The sequence below is a fragment of the Poecilia formosa genome, unplaced genomic scaffold (assembly GCF_000485575.1).
Source record: "Poecilia formosa unplaced genomic scaffold, Poecilia_formosa-5.1.2 Scaffold160, whole genome shotgun sequence".
Lineage (NCBI taxonomy): Eukaryota > Metazoa > Chordata > Actinopteri > Cyprinodontiformes > Poeciliidae > Poecilia > Poecilia formosa.
This window is the reverse complement of record NW_006800099.1, coordinates 117,346-135,034: the sequence shown is the minus strand read 5'-3', so window position 1 is coordinate 135,034 and position 17,689 is coordinate 117,346. Positions and strand designations below refer to the sequence as shown.

General features: G+C 41.3%; 1 protein-coding gene across 3 annotated transcripts in view; it reads left to right on the top strand.

Annotated features, from left to right (window-relative positions):
* Positions 1–17,689, top strand: part of efna2a (ephrin-A2a) — a 117,197-nt gene that overhangs the window by 91,837 nt on the left and 7,671 nt on the right. For all 3 annotated transcript variants that reach the window (XM_016677687.1, XM_016677688.1, XM_007564490.2), the window contains one exon: positions 14,514–14,806. In XM_016677687.1, the coding sequence (XP_016533173.1) occupies positions 14,514–14,806 (293 nt within the window). The remainder of the gene's footprint in view (positions 1–14,513; positions 14,807–17,689) is intronic.

Genomic DNA, 17,689 nt, shown 5'->3' with positions numbered 1-17,689 from the left:
TAGAACTGCATTCAGTTATCAACACACTCACTCATGCACCAATAACACAGTTGATTCGGTTGAATCAATTCCTCACCTTGATGCACACAGACGTGTGAAGAAGAAGGCTGGACTTTAACCTACGACCTTCCAACTTCAAGATGTCTGCTCTACCAACTGGGCCGCAGTCAAAAACAGTAACCTTTAAGCAGGTCTCAAACATTTCAAGCTAAGACTTTTGTGTTAAAAATGTCTTTTTTATGGCCCTAATGTAGCAAATATCATGGTTTCATAGGTTCTAAGTGAAAATCATCATATTTACAAGAAATAAAGGCTTAAAAACAACCAATTTTGCATGGCGAATGGCGAATTTTTAAAAATAGTATTCCAATATATTGAACAAGGCTGTACATTGTGTATAATAGTATTGTGGTTGTGGTCTATTTAACATTTATTTTAACACCAGAATTATCTATGCCAATTCTGACCAAAAGGTGTTTCAACCAGCAACAACAAACTCTGTTGTGGACATTAGCATTTTATAGACTCTAGGCTCTAAATTCAAATTTCACTGAAACCAAGAGATGGAACAATGGACAAGAAAAAAAGGACCAAAATGAGAGTGGAAGAAATTTTGAGAAAGGAAAATAAAAAAAGGAGACCAACATAAAGACAGATGCACTGTGAGCAGAGGAAAGGGAATGCTGGCTATTAGCAGCAGACCCCGCTGACCTTCATTCTGTCTTGAACCACATAACAGTCAGCACATATGGCTCCACTTAATGTGCCGAGACCTGAGTAAGTGTGTGTGTATGTGTGTGTGTGTGTGTGTGTGCGCGCGTGTGTGTGTGTGTGTGTGTGTGTGTGGGGGGGTTTTCTATATCTGATCTACACGGGCAAGTGAGACTACTCGTTCTGGTGTGCATGCCTTCTTTTTTTTTCCGTTTGGCGTTTTGCAGTTTGTTTGCATGCAGACGTCTAATTGTGCGTCAACATGCGGCGCCGCATCTATATGTTTGCGTGTGTGTACGTGTGCATGCATGTGCGAGTCTGCAAACTCTGTGTGCTCCTTAATTGGACTCCATTCAAGTGTTTAATTACTCATTAGAGATGATGCAAAGCAATCCATACACCCGCTTCCCCCATACTTTTTCTCTCCTTATGCCCTGCGTGACTTCCAGTCCTCAGAGGCTCAAACACTTTGACCTAAACTACATGGATTAGTTCTCCTTGTCAATCTGGATCAAGCTGTCCACATTAGATGGAGATACACCAGCCAACTGGTAACGGCGGCGCAAGACGGACAGTTAATGAGTCAGCCCGACTGACACTGTTCCCGCTTGTCCGTGTGCACGATCAGGACGTTTCTCCATGCAGTCATGCAGGTGGTGAGATAATGGGCCAGTCAGTCAGGAGGCCAACAAGCTAGAAAATCTTTCTGCAGTCTAAGGTCAGTCATGTAGCCATGTTGTTGCTGTTTATTTGTCACGTTGACAATGACTGAGTGGCATTCAGACCAGGGCTGGGCAATGTGGCTGAAGAACACATCTCAATATCAGCATTCCGTCAGTCAATATTGATAATTATTGATTTGATTTGTTTTAAATATCCAAAATACTGGCAAACTGGTGACGTACCTTTCCTGTTTTATCCTTTTGAGGTCATTTTCTCCTTTCGCTCCACACTCTTGTTTTCACGCTCAAGGAGTTATGAGGCATGGCGGCAAAACCTGAAACTGTTACTCAGCAGGTTGTTGCTAGGTAACCAATGAGCTAGTGAGTTAGTTGATGGCTCCCCACCTTGCTCAGCTGGCAATGAGAGGATGACCCTACGTCCCCCAGAATGCTGTGTGGTTATGAATTGGGAGTTTATTGAAATTATTTAACACTCTATTGGATATTGTTGATATTTATATTGTTGATTTATTTTCTAGCCCTTCTTTAGACCATAAATGTCAATGTATTTTATTGCGTTTCTGTTAAAAAGACCCACTAAAAGTAGTGCGTGAAGTAAACATTGGTGCTTTTCTTTTTCGTTTTTGAGACTTTCTTTTCAGGCTTTGTTGCAAAATAGCCAAAGCTCAGTAAGATTAATCAGCCTCCTTGTTCCTGCTGAAGAAAAGCATTCACACAGCATGACGCTGCCACCACCACAGCTTCATGCTGTGTCCATGATGATTTTTATGATTGGACTGAACACATACAGTTCAGTCCAGTTTGGTCCAGCCTCTTTCCACACATTTGATGTGGCAGAATGCAGAATTACTGCCATTTTTTCATAAAGGAGGGATTTGTGAAGTTCATGATTAACAGTTGTCCTGATGGAAGATTCTCCCGCCTGAAGTGTGAATCTGTGCAGCTCCTCCAGAGATATCGTTGGCCTCTTGGCTGTTTTCTTTAAATGCTCTCCTTACCTGACCCGTCAGTGCAGATAATCATGTTTTGGTAGGTTTTCAGTTGTTTCATACTCTTGTTTCATATTGTTTGCTGATGGATTGACCACTGTTATGTGAGATTTTACCCTACAGTTGTACTGGTTGGCGAGCACAGATTAAAAAGCTGACATGAAACACACAGTGCTAAAAACAACAAAGTCTATGCTGAGCTACATTGCTAATAACTCACTTATCACTGCCTAAGCTGATGTAAAAAAAAAACAAAAAAACATCCTGGATAACAAGAAGGGATTTTGTAGCTTAGCTTGCAGAAGGCAAACAGCCTGAGTCTGTATCCGGTGGTATGATTAAAAAAATAAATAAAAAATCATATCTTATAAAACCTTGGTCCTCCAGTTGACTGACAGCGAAGAAAAGTTTGCCATTTTGTCATTAAAACTGCATTGCGTGGCCTAAAATATGAATGAGCATTGATAGAATAAAAAATGTATCAGCCACTTCCATCTTTAAACATTGATTCTTTGAACGCGTGACGTTCCTTTAGCCTCCTGTCGAAAGATTCCAGTTGGGTGTGCTGGACACCGGCGGCCATCCGGCGCTCCATTCGGGGGAGTCGTTCTGAGGCAACCTTGTCGATACCAATTCAAAGCCGCTCCTGTTTACGCGGTCGACAAAGACAAAGTGTCCCGTGTCCTGCAGAGTGCCCCTCTAAAAACAAGGGGACCGATATAGGCATATCATGCAGCCTGTCTGTCAGCCTGTCAGATGCACTGCCAAAGCTCACCAGAATAACTTATCCCGCATGTCCATCCATCAGCGGATTTGTCAGTCTTTCTCGCTCCATCCGTCTAGCTTTGAGTGTATTCTGTCTATTCGTTTTAGGGGTGTGTTTTTGCCACACGGTGACACTCCATCTTCGATTGGGGGACGTGGGGGGGGAGCAACATTGTATATGCATATAGGATAAGGAGCATGTATGCAAGCACACTGCATGTCTGTGAATTTGTCAATGACTGGCGTAAGGGGTGCTTAATCCATAAGTGTGGGGGTCAGGCTTTCCATCTTGGAAAAATGAATAATAACCTTTCGGAAATAGTGAGTGTCACCGCAGTGATCAGTGTGTGACGTTACTCATAGTGACAGAAGTGGAACTTGTCAAAAACGGCACAACTCAAGCTCGGCAGCCGCCGATTATTTATTTTTTTTGATGGATCCGCTCGTATGCCTACAGGAGCTCGGCACACGTACGCCATGTTATGCGTTTGTGTCATTTGCTGCCATTTCCTGTTGTTCGGCTGTGTTTACACAGAAGTCGGGATCAAGAGCTGATCTACATAATTAAACATGTGCATCTGTGCTCACAAATTCCAGGATTTCCCAGTGTGGTAATTCGGTTCTTCAGTACAACACATCTGTCGATAGATTTCGGCAGAAAACGTGTCGTGTGCTGTAACGTCTCAGTGAGCTTATCATATTAGACTCGTGCGCAAATTTGTCAATATGTATCTTTCTGAGAGGGTTTTTGAAAAGAGAGGCAATTTTTCCCCCCCAAACCACTTCCCCACGTATGAGGGCATCAGCAGCAATGCGGCAGGGGGGCACCGGCAGAGACAACACTATCGGAAAGGAACATTTCACGCTGGGAGAAAACTCTGCAAGACGGAGATGCCTCTCTCTGTGTGTGTGTGTGTGTGTGTGTGTGTGTGTGTGTGTGTGTGTGTGTGTGTGTGTGTGTGTGACACAGTCAGAGAAGGCAAAAGACAGCGAGAGAATCTANTGAGCGTGTACGCTCGTCAGTCATTTTAAACATTCAAACAGAACAAACAGAGAGAAGAAGACGGACCGGCAGGGGGCACGAAAATACATTAATGCAGAAGGAAAGTTAAGACAGAGGGAAAAAGTGAGGGAAAACACGAGGGGGCCGATGGGAATCCAGAAGACCAACCGAGATGCTGAGCTGCTCCTGAAGGGACTGTGATGGAGATATAAAAAAAAATACAGAGAAGGAGCAAATGAAGCTAGCAGATAAGGATTGAGGGGATGAAAATAAAAGAAAGAAAAAGCGAGACAGGAGCAGATGAAGATGGAGAGATAGAAAACAGAGAGTAATGTGGAGTTAATTTGGGAAAATGACTGAAGCCGTGGCTCGGCAGACTGAGACAGCAGCGTAACCGAGGCTAGTTAAAGACACACACACGGTGCAACAGCTTGCGCTTTCTTCCTGCCAAAAGGCCAAATGAGGGGAAGCTGTGCATGTTTCATGTGCTGAATAAGTCATACAGCCAGTAATAACGCCGTAGTCTATTTGCGCTGGTATGTGGCAGAGAGCGAACCAGATGTTTGTTTCCGCCAGAAAGAGAACGACGAGAAACTCTGTGCTGGCGCAATATACTACCAACTACATCTAAGGGTTGGAGATGAATACGTGGCAGGATGGCTTTTTTTCTTTGAAAAATGACTCGCATGTCATCGTGGAAGATGCGTAAAAAAAAAAAACAATTGTCCAAATGTTCAATCAGCAAGCGAAACTCATTGCTTTTTATAATCCTGTACAGTGGACACAACTCTTTCCTACAAAACATTCTTCAAAGATGTAGCCACATGTAAGAGTTGTTGGATTTTCCATATGCACCATCTTTTCTGGGAATCGAGAGCACTGGCCTTTTTTGAGATGGGATCTTTAAGGTCACAAATAGTCTTTTTTTTTAATGTAAAGAAAAACAAGCGGTAGCCAGCTGAGCATGTAGCCCAAAGCAGACTGATTTGGTGACTACAAAACACTGAACATATGCATCAATCATAAGACAATGACCACAAAAGAACTTGGAGAATTAACAGACTAGTCTGGCAAATAATTTGTAACAAAGTGTGATTGCTGCTTTAGTCCAGTCTCTACAACAACTCAAATCCTGGTAGCAATGATGGAAAGATCATTTTTGTTCTCCAGTTCTGACCAGCATCATTAGCCTGATATGTGTACTAGGGGTAAGCACTCCCATTTCTCCCAACAACTGTGTCAACAAAATACTTCACGTTAGCAAATTGTGCAGTGGTTGTGTAAAACATAGCAGCGGTGAATGGAAGCAGATAAAATTCCCAGTTTTTACTTCATCAGTCTGTGGTTTAGTTATGTGAGTTTAACAACTATTAGAGTAGCTGTCAAAATGTTTTTACTGTGGAGACCGCCTTAAGATTTTAAAAGTTGATTTCATGCATGTCCTTTCAGATTAAAGAATCACTTCCAGATAAAGCTACATGCATGCTGTGGATCAAAAATACTGAAATCAAAGCTATTTGGAATCAAACAGATTAAATTTAAGATACTGGGGGGGGAAAATAATTCTTGACTTCAGCTGTTTGCATACATAAATATGCATTTTAGTGACCAACAATTGATTTAACTTTATGAATTGACCCGCCAGCAACAGCAGGAGGACACAGAAAAAGTAAAAACTACAGTTAGAAAACATATCATCTTACCTCAGAAACTTTATGCTCACAAACAATCTTGTGGTCTTATTTGTGAGCAATAGTCTGGCTGGTCATATCACTAGAGCTATCGCAATAGCTCTAGCATGAACTTTGACCATGTTGCAATTGAAGTTTTCCAATTAAAAGAACAAACGTTTGTTATGTAATCATCCATATATATGGTCTTGTATTTTGTTTTAAAGAGATCCGTTTTTAGAATGTTGCATTTGTCAAATTACTTGTAAGCTTTAAAAAGCAGTGAAAAGGGTGATTTTGATTTGTTTATCTTTTTTTACCTTTAGGCTTTTTAGGCTTTCTGCATCTAAAATATGATGATCTTTGTCCTTTGCAGAAAAAAGAACTAAAATAATGCAAGAAACAGAAATAGGCTCAATGTCTCCCACTAACATACTGAGGCATGTAACTTGTAGTTGACCCAAAAAAAGAAAATAATCCACCAAAATCTTATGTGCTCATATGAAAATATAACATAGCCTTTTAAATAATGTATCAATGCATTCATGTAACAACGTGCTATTATGCAATTATTAATGAGCTGGAAGTGGAATTTGTTAGCTGAGGATATTGATTTTTCAAAGCCAAAGCGGCTGGATCCGTGTGCTTTCTCCAACCCAGTTAGGATTTCAGCCACATTAAAGCAAAACAGCAGAAACCAAGATGTCCTCTGCAAAGTTATACCAGTTTAAATTTAATCTTTCCTCCAATCACTGTAATCTTGCCTTACCCATCGGAATCTGGGGATATCAGGCTACGACACAGCATGACTTTGATTGATAACCACGGTTGTGAATGCAAGCTTGCACTTCTGCACGTTATTTTCCAGCCATGCTAATAATATCACCTTGAGCCTAATATCTGTTTGAAGGAGTGTTTGTCCAATGAAGACGATCTTTCAAAAGTGTATTTTAAGTATGCAGACAACCACTTTCATCCACTTGACTTTTCTTTTCTTTTCTTTTTTTTTTTTTTTCCAAAATCTTTCAAGCATTTAGGCTGACTGACTTTTTTTTCTCTCTCTCTCTCCCTCTCTAAGTCCGAAGCGTGAAGGGCACATTAGTGGCAGTGACAGAGGGAGATCAAGTGAAGCCGGAGAAAACAAGAAAGTAATGCATGGGGACGGAGTTAACATAGTGAGGGAGAGGGAAACGGAGAAAATGAAGGGAGAGACGGAGAGAAGGAAAATTCCTTTGATGTGTTAGTAGATCCAGCCTTCTGTTTAGCACGCAGGAAGGCTCAGTAAATATCCAATGCTTCTCCAAGCATATGCTTTGATCATGGCCATGGCCTGAGAGATGATGTTGATGACTGAATACTGGTGAGCAGCCACTACGCACAGATTAACACGTAGTTGGTACTGTACATGGAAAAAACAAAGAGGGGAAAATTTATATTTATATATTCAAGCACGTTTCCACTTTTCGTCTCTCAGTTCCCGTTACGGCGACGCGCTCGACACTTTCAAGCAAGCTTGTTTAGTTTTTCGTGATATTCGTTCCCCCTGCAGCTTAACAGGTTTATTAAAAGCAGCCGAGAAGTGAAATGCAAACGCCACATTCTCCAGCTGCAGTACAGAGGATGACACTCCAGTGGAAATGTGAGGAGAATCTGGGACATTGGGAGATTAGGTGCCACTGAAACCACAGTTTTACACTCTGACAATGTGAAATGGGGAGAAAATGCAACGAACGCACTGCCATATTCAAAGCTCAATCAAACACATTGTTTGTGAGTGATCCTTCTGTTTTTGGTTTATCTGGGTATAAATCACATTCTTATTCCTAATTTCTTTTAAAAAGCGTGCACACTGTTATTGGTCTCAGCGTTCATACAAAATACAGAAATCAAAACCACATTTATTTATTTTTTTTTACAATTAAAATATGTTTCATTCCATTCAACTGGAATAGGGTTTGTTAATCATCTTAAACAAATCTGACTGTAATATAAGTGTGTTATTCTGAAAACAAACAAAAAAGTTATAGGAAGATCAACATGCATAAAACTTATTAAAAACGTCCATATGAAATGCCTTTCACTGGAAAGGCATTTTGTTTCAAAACATTAGAAAAGCAGATGAAAGAATAAATAAAGTGAAAAATATCTGTTAAAAAAAGTAATTGTGACCAGAGAGGAGTTTTTCTCTGCTTATCCCATTAAGCAACCATTAAGGACATTTATGGATTTAAAGTGTTCAACAAAAGCTTGATCCTTACACAGGTTGTGAAATATTCTTTTACATATTGATGCACCAATAGGAAAATTTGAGTCAATAATCAATATCCAGTATTAAAATTGCTATTATGGTCAATGATATAAAAATGTTCCTGCCCTTTCAAAGCAACACTGCTACTTCTCTGCTGCAGCTAGCAGCCAAAACTCCTGCACTGCATCACTGTCACATGCGCAAACAAACACCACATGGTCATATTAAGACACACGCTTACATGATGAAAAAATAAATGGTCACAGTAGTTAACATGGAGTCAATCCTCAAATCTTCAAGAAATAACTACTGGTCAATTATTTGTACAGTCTGGATCATTGGGTTTTCTGCATTTTATGACCCCTGACTAATTTGTTCGAATTTTCAGAGGTCCAAAACACACGCTTTTGCTCATCAAAAGAAGCTCCTGCTCTCCAATTCCTACACAGCTACACACACGCACGCGCACACACACTGAGGATAGCTGTTTGAGAAGTAGCCATGAAGGAAGTATGAGTGCTTTCCCATGTCTTTTTTGGCTGGTGCACTGTGTGTGTTTAATTCTGAATGACACACAGCCTGAGAAGACAAGATGGAGGCTGTGGGACACACAAACCTGCCCTCGCATCAACATGTGCTGCTTAAGATCTCGGAGTGCAGTGACACCCCAGCATTGGTCGCGCACGCGCACACACACACACACGCGCGCGCGTGCACACACACGCACAGTTCCACATGCAGTTTCCCCTCGCCTTGGTGGATTAGGAATGCAGACAGTGTCAAAGCAGCAGGCCAGAGCGCTTAGTGGCTTAATGCGACCTAATGTATCCTGGCACATTAGCCCCCTTTTCGAACCTAGCATCCTCGCTAATCGAGACCCTCTTTACCAGGCCACCATTTACCCAGCCATGGTAGCAACACACGCACACTTCCTGCTTGTAAATTCACAAGGGCTAATGCAAAATGGTTGTCATCCCTAAAGGTATCATTGGGCGATCGATAGGCGAAGAACATTTTCCTCAGATGGAAAACCACAGTTGTTAGAATTAAAACGAAACACAGAAAGAAAGAAAAAAAAAGAAAAACTCTTCCTCCATCTGCTCTTCCTCCATCTGGCCTCCACCTTTAATGCAATCTCATTACCCCATATTTCCGAGTCCGCTCCCTCCCCTCTCCGTTTTTTTTTTTCTTCTACTTTTTCCTCTTTTGTCCTCATTCCAGGCATATTTCCATTTCTCCTCTGCCTGTTTCTTTTGTCTTTTTTTCCCCGTCTGTTCTTTCCTTGAAGTGCTTTTATTCTCATTCTGTGCATCACACTTGCTGTTTCTCTCCATGCCTTTCCCCCCTTAGTAGTTAATCAGACTTGATTGGGAGCAGAGAGAGCCGAGAGGAGCTCCCCAGTGGATCAATGCCTCTAAATGATCTGCTCAAGGATCCCTTTAGAAGCGGCGGGCTGTGCTCTGATAGGGCACCGAAGCATGAATGTGCTCATTTCACATCTAACTCACTTCCTGATTTGCCCTCTGGGAGGGAGACAGGCCTGCCATTATAGGGATAATTTGTCCCAAAGCTAAATATCCCGCTAACCAAGAGAGCTTAGGCTAAAATGTCTTTATTCCAAGCAATCAATTACTGTCAAGGTGAGGAGGAAAATGATGAATTTGTTAAAAAAAAAAAAAACAAAAAAAAAAACTCAAATCTTGCGTGTGTGTGCACGGACCATCTGCGGTGGCGAGATTGCCCTGAACAAAAAAAACCCCCGTCTTTGTTTATGCTCATTTGATTGAAGATGCTTTCCCGCGTCTCAAATTTGTCGAGCTTCGCGAAACAGGATTTGATAATCTGCCATAGCTTAAATCCATTTGATGTGGTACATTTGAAATTAAATTGATCTTGTTGCCACGGAGAGAGACGGCGATAATGACAAACACCGGGAGAAGCGGTTGCAACAGGGGGGTGCGCATGTCCGCCGAGACATTCGATATTACACCGATTCATTTAAACTTTGTTCAAGATGTTACATAGTGCACTGAAGAATGTTTCAAAGTTATTCACTTTTGTGGAGGGTTATTCATGGCAAAAGAACACAAAGTTGGTCAGTTCTTCCTAATTTGCACAAATCAATGTTCCGACACTTGACAAATTTTGTAAGAAATTCCTTGAAAATAAAATTAACTATTTTTTCATAACTTTCTAAAAACCTCTAATAAGTAAGCAGTGACTTTCTCTTTTTCTGGGTGACACTGTAAATATGACGTGATACAGATACTTATAACTTTTGGCTATGCTGCCACCAAACACAGTGGCAGCATGTCCCTTGCCATCTCCTATGATGGCAAGGGAGACAGTGAAGTATTCATAGTTAGAGAACGGCAGCAAAGAACGGCATCTCGGGGACACAGCGTCTCAATAACAACTATAGTTAGATGCTGTCTATGTGCTAAACAGTTGTTTGGAACAGACGCCACGACAAACTTAAACTTATGGAGTTTACTAAACTCTCCTGGGATTGTGAACTGGGTGCTTAGGTCAGATGAGGACTTTGTGTAAAATGGCCTGTACTTGAGGAGAGCTTTGTCTAGTCCAGAGGACTCCAAAGTGCTTTACGCTACGTTGAGTCGTCCTGACAGAAGCAAGGTTCCTATGCATCAGTGCCTCTGGTCCCTCTAATCAACACCATTAGGCAAGGCGGGTGAAGTGCCTTGCCCAAGGGCTCAACCCACCAATATTGGACAAACTCCTACCGCCACCTTAACGGTCACTCCTTTATGTTTGTCGCTTTTGATGCCCTCACTCTCTGAGTATGAGTGTTGGAATCAAACACGTTGTGCTACTTCACAACGGGGTTTGCTGCTCTGGCCGTGAAATTGTCCTCTCTTTTTCTTCCTCTTTTTTTCTGGTTCATTTCTGGTTGAGTCAGAAATTAACCAGAAAGTTGGTCAACCTGTCAGTTTCACTTTCAGTTTCAAGCATCTGCATGCTGAGGTGATTAACTCACGGTCAGCACAGACAGAACCTCTTCATAGTGCTGCATAAAATAATATTATTGATTCGTTGCTACAATATCAAGATATCAGTTGTGTAAACACTGCATAGCTGTTGATCAAATTAGTATTTGCCAAAGTGTGAAATGTGTAGGATGGTGATGCTGGAGCATTTACCAATAAAAGCTTAGCTTCCTACTCTCGTGAAAGGCAAGGTAGACACACAATGGTGTGATGAGGGCATGAGACCGTGGGTTTTTATTTATTTTTTTGGCAACAAACCCTCCAGAGGGGTTTGGTGTGATTTATAAGAGAAAAGTATGTGGAAAAGCACATTGTGACGCTGTTTAGTACGGCAGAGGATCTGTGATGCTGAGGACCCAGAAACCCTTGTTTGTGTGTGTGTGGCACTGTGATCTTTTTCAAATGCCTGTTGACTGCCAGAAAACTGAAAATGGGTCATTATTGGTGATCCAAAATCAACATGGAAAAGATTCACCAGACACTGAATCACCTTTTTTTTTCATGGCCTTCACAGTCTATAAACCTTAATAAATAATGAACACCTGCAGACTGAAGGAAGAGGGCATAAAAAAGGACCAAAGACTTTGGACGATAGACAGATTGTGTAGAGAGGAATGGTCAAAGACCAACCTGCGTCCAATCTTGTGAAATCAGAAAAGTTCTGTCGTACTGGCAAATGGGTTTTATACAAAGTTTTGACAGCATGGGTACCATGAACTACGGTGCAAGTTTGTCAGCATTTATATTTGACAAATGTGTCTCGTATTTCCGTGCAAAAATTAAACACAATTCAAAGGCATTATTTTTCATGGCTTTTAGTCGAAAACATTCATATTCTCCTTGAAAACCTTTGCCAATGCATGCAATTGACCTAAGATAAAGATCAAATCTTACCGTCGTGTTCAGAACCAGGCCGCGCTGACGATAAACACCGCCTCGTTGTTTCAATAAAACCCGAGAACCGGCATGAGATGAAGAGCAGCCGCAGAAACAACCTCTTACTCAACACGTCAAAACAATGGAGACATCAGTGAAGCTCAGAAAGAGGACAAACTTCAAAGCCACATTTCATTCCTCAGACCAACTCTAATCCCTGGAGGATCCCTGCAGATTCCTCTGAGCATAGATCAGTGACTGAAATGGACTATCAACCCCAAACTGCATCACACACACAAAAAAAATAAAGCATGGAAAAAAGGTAGTACTTTCTTAGGCAACTTTAAAAAATCCTTGTCAAAAAGAAGCTGCTGGTTCACCTCTATGGCCGCCGAGACGAATTCTGACTCTCACTATGTTGTCACCGACGGCTCGATGAATGTCATATGTGATGTTAACACTTAAAATATCATACAGAGATATAGGACCAGGTATCCTTTTCGCCCACAGCTTTTTCCAACAACTCACTTTTGGAAGGTGATGTGTTTCCGTTTTCAAACGAGTTTCAACATAAATAGCGTTTATCTCACCTCCACACTCAAAAATACAATATACTGCTGATATAAGTAGTAAAACATATACCTAATGTTATTGTGGCCTGTTTATTTTACAGAGTTTATTCTATTTCATTTTTCAAACCCCTTGAATTTTCCGCATTTTGTTGGGGTTGAATCCACAAATTCTAATTGTTTTTATTTAGGTTTTATTAAACGGACCAACACAGAGTAGAGATTAGTAAGATAAAATCTTCAAATCAACATCTAAAATGTGTTGTGTGTGTTTGGATAATAGACTGAAGAGTGTGTTAACTGTACAAGCTCGGTACATTGTTTTTACCTAAATCGTTGACCAGAAACGACTCCTCAGCTACATTCCTGACCGGTCTGCTTAGTTCCCTGGTCTTCATCATGCTGTATGTTCACTAATGAATACAAATGAACTTCTCCTTAACAATGACATGCTTCTTTGTGTTGGTCTGTCACACAAACTGCGGTGGTTCTTGCATGAATGGCGCTCTGGGTGCAGTCCCTCCGTCTTTCCCTAACCAACCAATCAAAATGCAGGAAATCATATGAAAAGCTGGCACTGCACACGATAAATACGCAGTTGTACTCAGAAACTGCTAAATATGTTGCAGGGGTGTGAAAACATTTGTGAGCCAGAGTAATAAAATAATTAATATCCACAACTTTAATCTGTTAGCAGGAGTTTCACTTCTTTTACTTCTCAAGTTTTGTTTCCGTACTTGGAGCTCTGGCACAAAGGGAAGCACGGAGATGAAGCCTGTTGTCTAGGTGGAACAATGCAGGCGTATATTTTCAAAGTTCTGCTATGTAAAGCAAAAAGAGTGGAGGTGTCAAAGAGCTCAGGCGTCTTCACACGTGTTCCTGTACCAGCATTTTACATCAGACGTTCTTTGACTTTGTTCTAGCTGAAAAAATACAGGAAGGAAATGACATTGTTATATACTATACTGTGTGCATGTCGTTATTTACTCGTTTTTACACACATTTCTTTATGCCAGCCTCAGTAATCGGTGCGTGCTGAAATAGCTGAACACCTACTATTCCCGGCTTTGCAGATTTGGATTAAAATATGTTAACGGCCTACTCTTGAACATCACTTTACCCACTTCTCTCAAGTATCATCCCACCAAGCTCATTTAAGCTCCCTCACTGGGAACAGACCCTTGAATCAAAGCTCTCACGCCTTTACTTTAGTAAGTTAAGTTGGTTTCTGTGCATGCTGCAGTGTAGTCAAACTTTTAGAAAAAAATTTTTAAATACCTGCCATATAAAATCTGTTTTATGGTCAAAGAACTTGCAGGCTTTTTTCCTTATTATTTTTAGGTTTTTAAGCAAAGAGAAATGTCAAATATTTTCAAAAGAGAGAATCTTATATATATATCATTGCATATTTATTTAAAGTGAAAACCTAACACATATTATTTGTGATCTAATGACAAAAATTGTGTGCCGTCTTAGTGTCATTCACTTGTGGAAGACCAATATTAATAAGAGTTGCTATGGTAGGAAAGAGCCACATGTAGCTGCAAACTTTTTTTCAAATCAAAATTATGCAACATCAGCAGAGTTTATTTAAAGTTACAGATAAATTAATCTCTGGGCATTTTACTTTGAAAAAAAAAAAGTTTGATCCAATTACACTCACATCTCACTCAGTCAAATTCTAGTTTAATCAATTTCAGCCCCAGGGAATTTAATTGTCTTCACGTTACACAGTGTGATTACATTAGATGGAAACTCAGCCCGGCTCTTTCTGCTGTGCAATCATACAGGAATCCAGTATTAGGTAGCGAGTCAATATTCATAGTTTTTCATGGAAAGTAGTCCTTTCCTCTTGCGTCTTTCACACAATCAAATTCTGTTTCAGCAAACCTCACGATTCCTTCATCCACATCTTTGGGAGGTAACACACTTGTCATGTTGAATCACTGAGGTTTTAATCCACAGTTTGTTGTTTTGCTCCTGTTTTGCAGGTTCTGGCACGGCGAGTACAGAGTGGCGGTGAACATCAACGACTATCTAGACATCTACTGTCCTTTCTACGAGGGCCCTCCGTCCCATGGGCGAATGGAGCGCTACATCCTGTTTATGGTCAACCACGAAGGCTACACTTCCTGCCAGCACAGGATGCGCGGCTTCAAACGCTGGGAGTGCAACCGCCCCAGCGGTCCGGACGGGCCCCTGCGCTTCTCAGAGAAGTTCCAGCTCTTCACGCCCTTCTCACTGGGCTTCGAGTTCAGGCCCGGACACGAGTACTACTACATCTGTAAGCCATCGGCCAGCCCGTTCTCTCTTTGTGGATTCTTTTGCACGGTCCAAAATCTGCATGCCATCCATATGCAAGAGAGCGCGTCTGTTTGGATTTTACCCGCGCTCTACATAAATGTGTAAACAGTATGTAAATATCCAATCAGCAGAAGTTGATAGAGTAACTTTTCCAAACATAGATCCCTGCGTTACTCGCATAGCTACAGGCGCGAATAAACACACCTCTCTCCTCTCCCTCGCTCTTTTTTTTTTATATATCTTGATGCATCTCTCAGCGCGTCTCGATATCATAAGTGGTGTGCTCAGCAAAGTGGTAAAAATGTCACCAGGGGTACTTTGTAATCATTTTTATATTAGCTGTATTGATGTTTCTCCTCACTTCAACAAGTGATGTATTAGTGGCATAAATGAGCTTTGCTCCCCTCGAGAATATTTTTCTGAATCAAATTAAAGTGCTATCATTCCTCCGAGCTCACGCGGGACAGGCAGAAGCTCGGATGTACTCGTAAACACCTTCTTTTTTTCCCCACCAGCTCCCAGATGGGTTCAATATATATATATATATATATATATATATATATGTCCCACATTCAAACTGTTAAGAGGAATATTAGTTACAGATCATTCAAAATGTCATATTAGAAATTACGTTTCAAAGCTTTTTTTTCCCCGTACATAGGTGAGCGGAAACACTTTACACAAAAATTTGGCGAGAAACAAAAAATGAAAAAAAAAATCAGACAAGGTTAGGATTTCATTCAAACTTTTGATGAAACTTTGCTGTTGTTTTCTGAGTAAGTGCCCTCCAAACTGGAGCCAACAGCAGAATGAGCAAGATGCGTCCCGATCAGACATTTTGTCCCTCGTATCAGTTTTACTTAACATTAGTCGTTTATTGATTTTGAGACTCAATCTATTGGGTGCAGTTTACTAAAGGGGCAGCTAACGTTAGCATATAATTGGTCTCTTTTGATGTCATTAGTAGGTAAAAGATAATTTTGTCATAGTGTTTATTAATTAGCTCCGTATCTCCTCTATTGTCTGATCAAATCAAATGAAATGACAGATGAGGTCATGTGACACAGAGAGACAGCGAGCAGCACCTGCAACTGCAGTCTCTCTTTCACAGTGAATGTAGCCGGGAAGCATGAAAAAACAAACCTTAGACTGCTGATGGGAAACCCAGGCTGCACGGTGTGAAGAAAACATGAAACGGATCGATTTTAGATTAGCTGGCCTTTACTGGTGACGACCATCTGGTTGGAAATTTAAAAAAAAACTCAGTTGTTACTGAATGATAAATACTCAAAGTGAGATATAATGAAGAACACAGAAATGTGGCAAATTAAATGAACGGAAACCCCATTTTTTCTTTATAACATGTCGAGACCGGCAGAGATTAAGACTCTCAGGAGATAACAAGAAGGGTGAACATTGTACATTAAGCCGCCTTCTTTCATTATACAACAGAGCTGTTTTGTTAAGTTTATATGGACAAGCTTTTAAACTCGCTTGAATCTGAAAATGTCGGCAGCCTTTCACAAATTCTTGGATTTTAGGTAAGGAATCACATTCTCTACAATGTTCACCAGGAAACTGCTGTTTTAGTAAAGCTAGCCACTCTGATAACCTTTTTTTTTCTTTACAAAAGCTACTTGAGTGCCATCAGTGACAGTCCACTGCATAACACCATTTCTTCACAGACGGCGGAAAAGCCGACCTTGATCTTTTATGGCGGCAGATTATGTATTTGAGCCATGACTTATAACACGATGAAGGTCCTGAGCCACTGGTTTCTGTTAGGCCTGAGTGTGGGGCAGGTTTCTCTGCCCTTGGACATGGTTCTCATGTTACATCAATATTGCCTCGGTTCTGAGAGTGCTTTCAGAAAAGAAACCAAAAAAAAAAAAAAATACACTGACAGACAGTGTCTAAGGCTTTGATTCACTCCTTCCCTGCTGTCCTGCATTCATATTTTACTCGTCATGCAGAAGCAATTTTTGTTTTTGGCAGTGCAATAAAATAAGCGAAAAACAATCACAAAGCAATAAAAAAGCCGTGTCCCTGCGTGGAAATAATAATCTAAATATAAATATTTCTAATATGTGCGAGTATGGTGTTTGAGTTGTCAACACCACAAAGGCACAGCAGGCAACAGTCGGCAAACTGAAGAGGCGCAGATAACAAGTCATACTGCTATTTTCCCAGTCAGCACACACACACACACACACACAAAGGCACAGCAGGCAACAGTCGGCAAACTGAAGAGGCGCAGATAACAAGTCATACTGCTATTTTCCCAGTCAGCACACACACACACACACCCACACACACACATTGTTTTTCATCTTACGTTAAGACACTCTGGGCCCCTCCAGACTTGTATAGTTGCTGACTTTGGTATTGTGTCTCTGGAACCCCTTGGGCTTGTGTGCATCCAGAAGACTGGAGTGCTTGTGATTATCTTTCGCTACATGTGTGTACAGGGGGGGCGGGCTGTCCAGGGTGGGCAGGGAGGGCTCGACTTGGGGGTCAGCTGTCAAACAATCGTGAGTCTGTGAAAGGCCACGTCCGTCATCCTGATTGACAGCACCGGCGCTCAATTTTCATTTCTCTCTGTCTCCGATCGGAGAAAACCAGCAGCCTCGAACTCACGCGCCGGTCAGGCCTGTTGTCTGAACTGCTGCCCATGACGACTTTAAGCAGCCGACCTTTCCGATGAACCAGTGTTTGTGTGCGTTTTCTCCTCACTGGCTTGTGGAACATGTTCAGTGTTGATGGTGATTTGTGGCAAAAGGCCTGCCAGAGCGTCCGTCTGTGTGTTTGTGTGTGTGTGTGTGTGTGCGTGTGTGTGTGTGTGTGTGTGTGTGTGTGTGTGTGT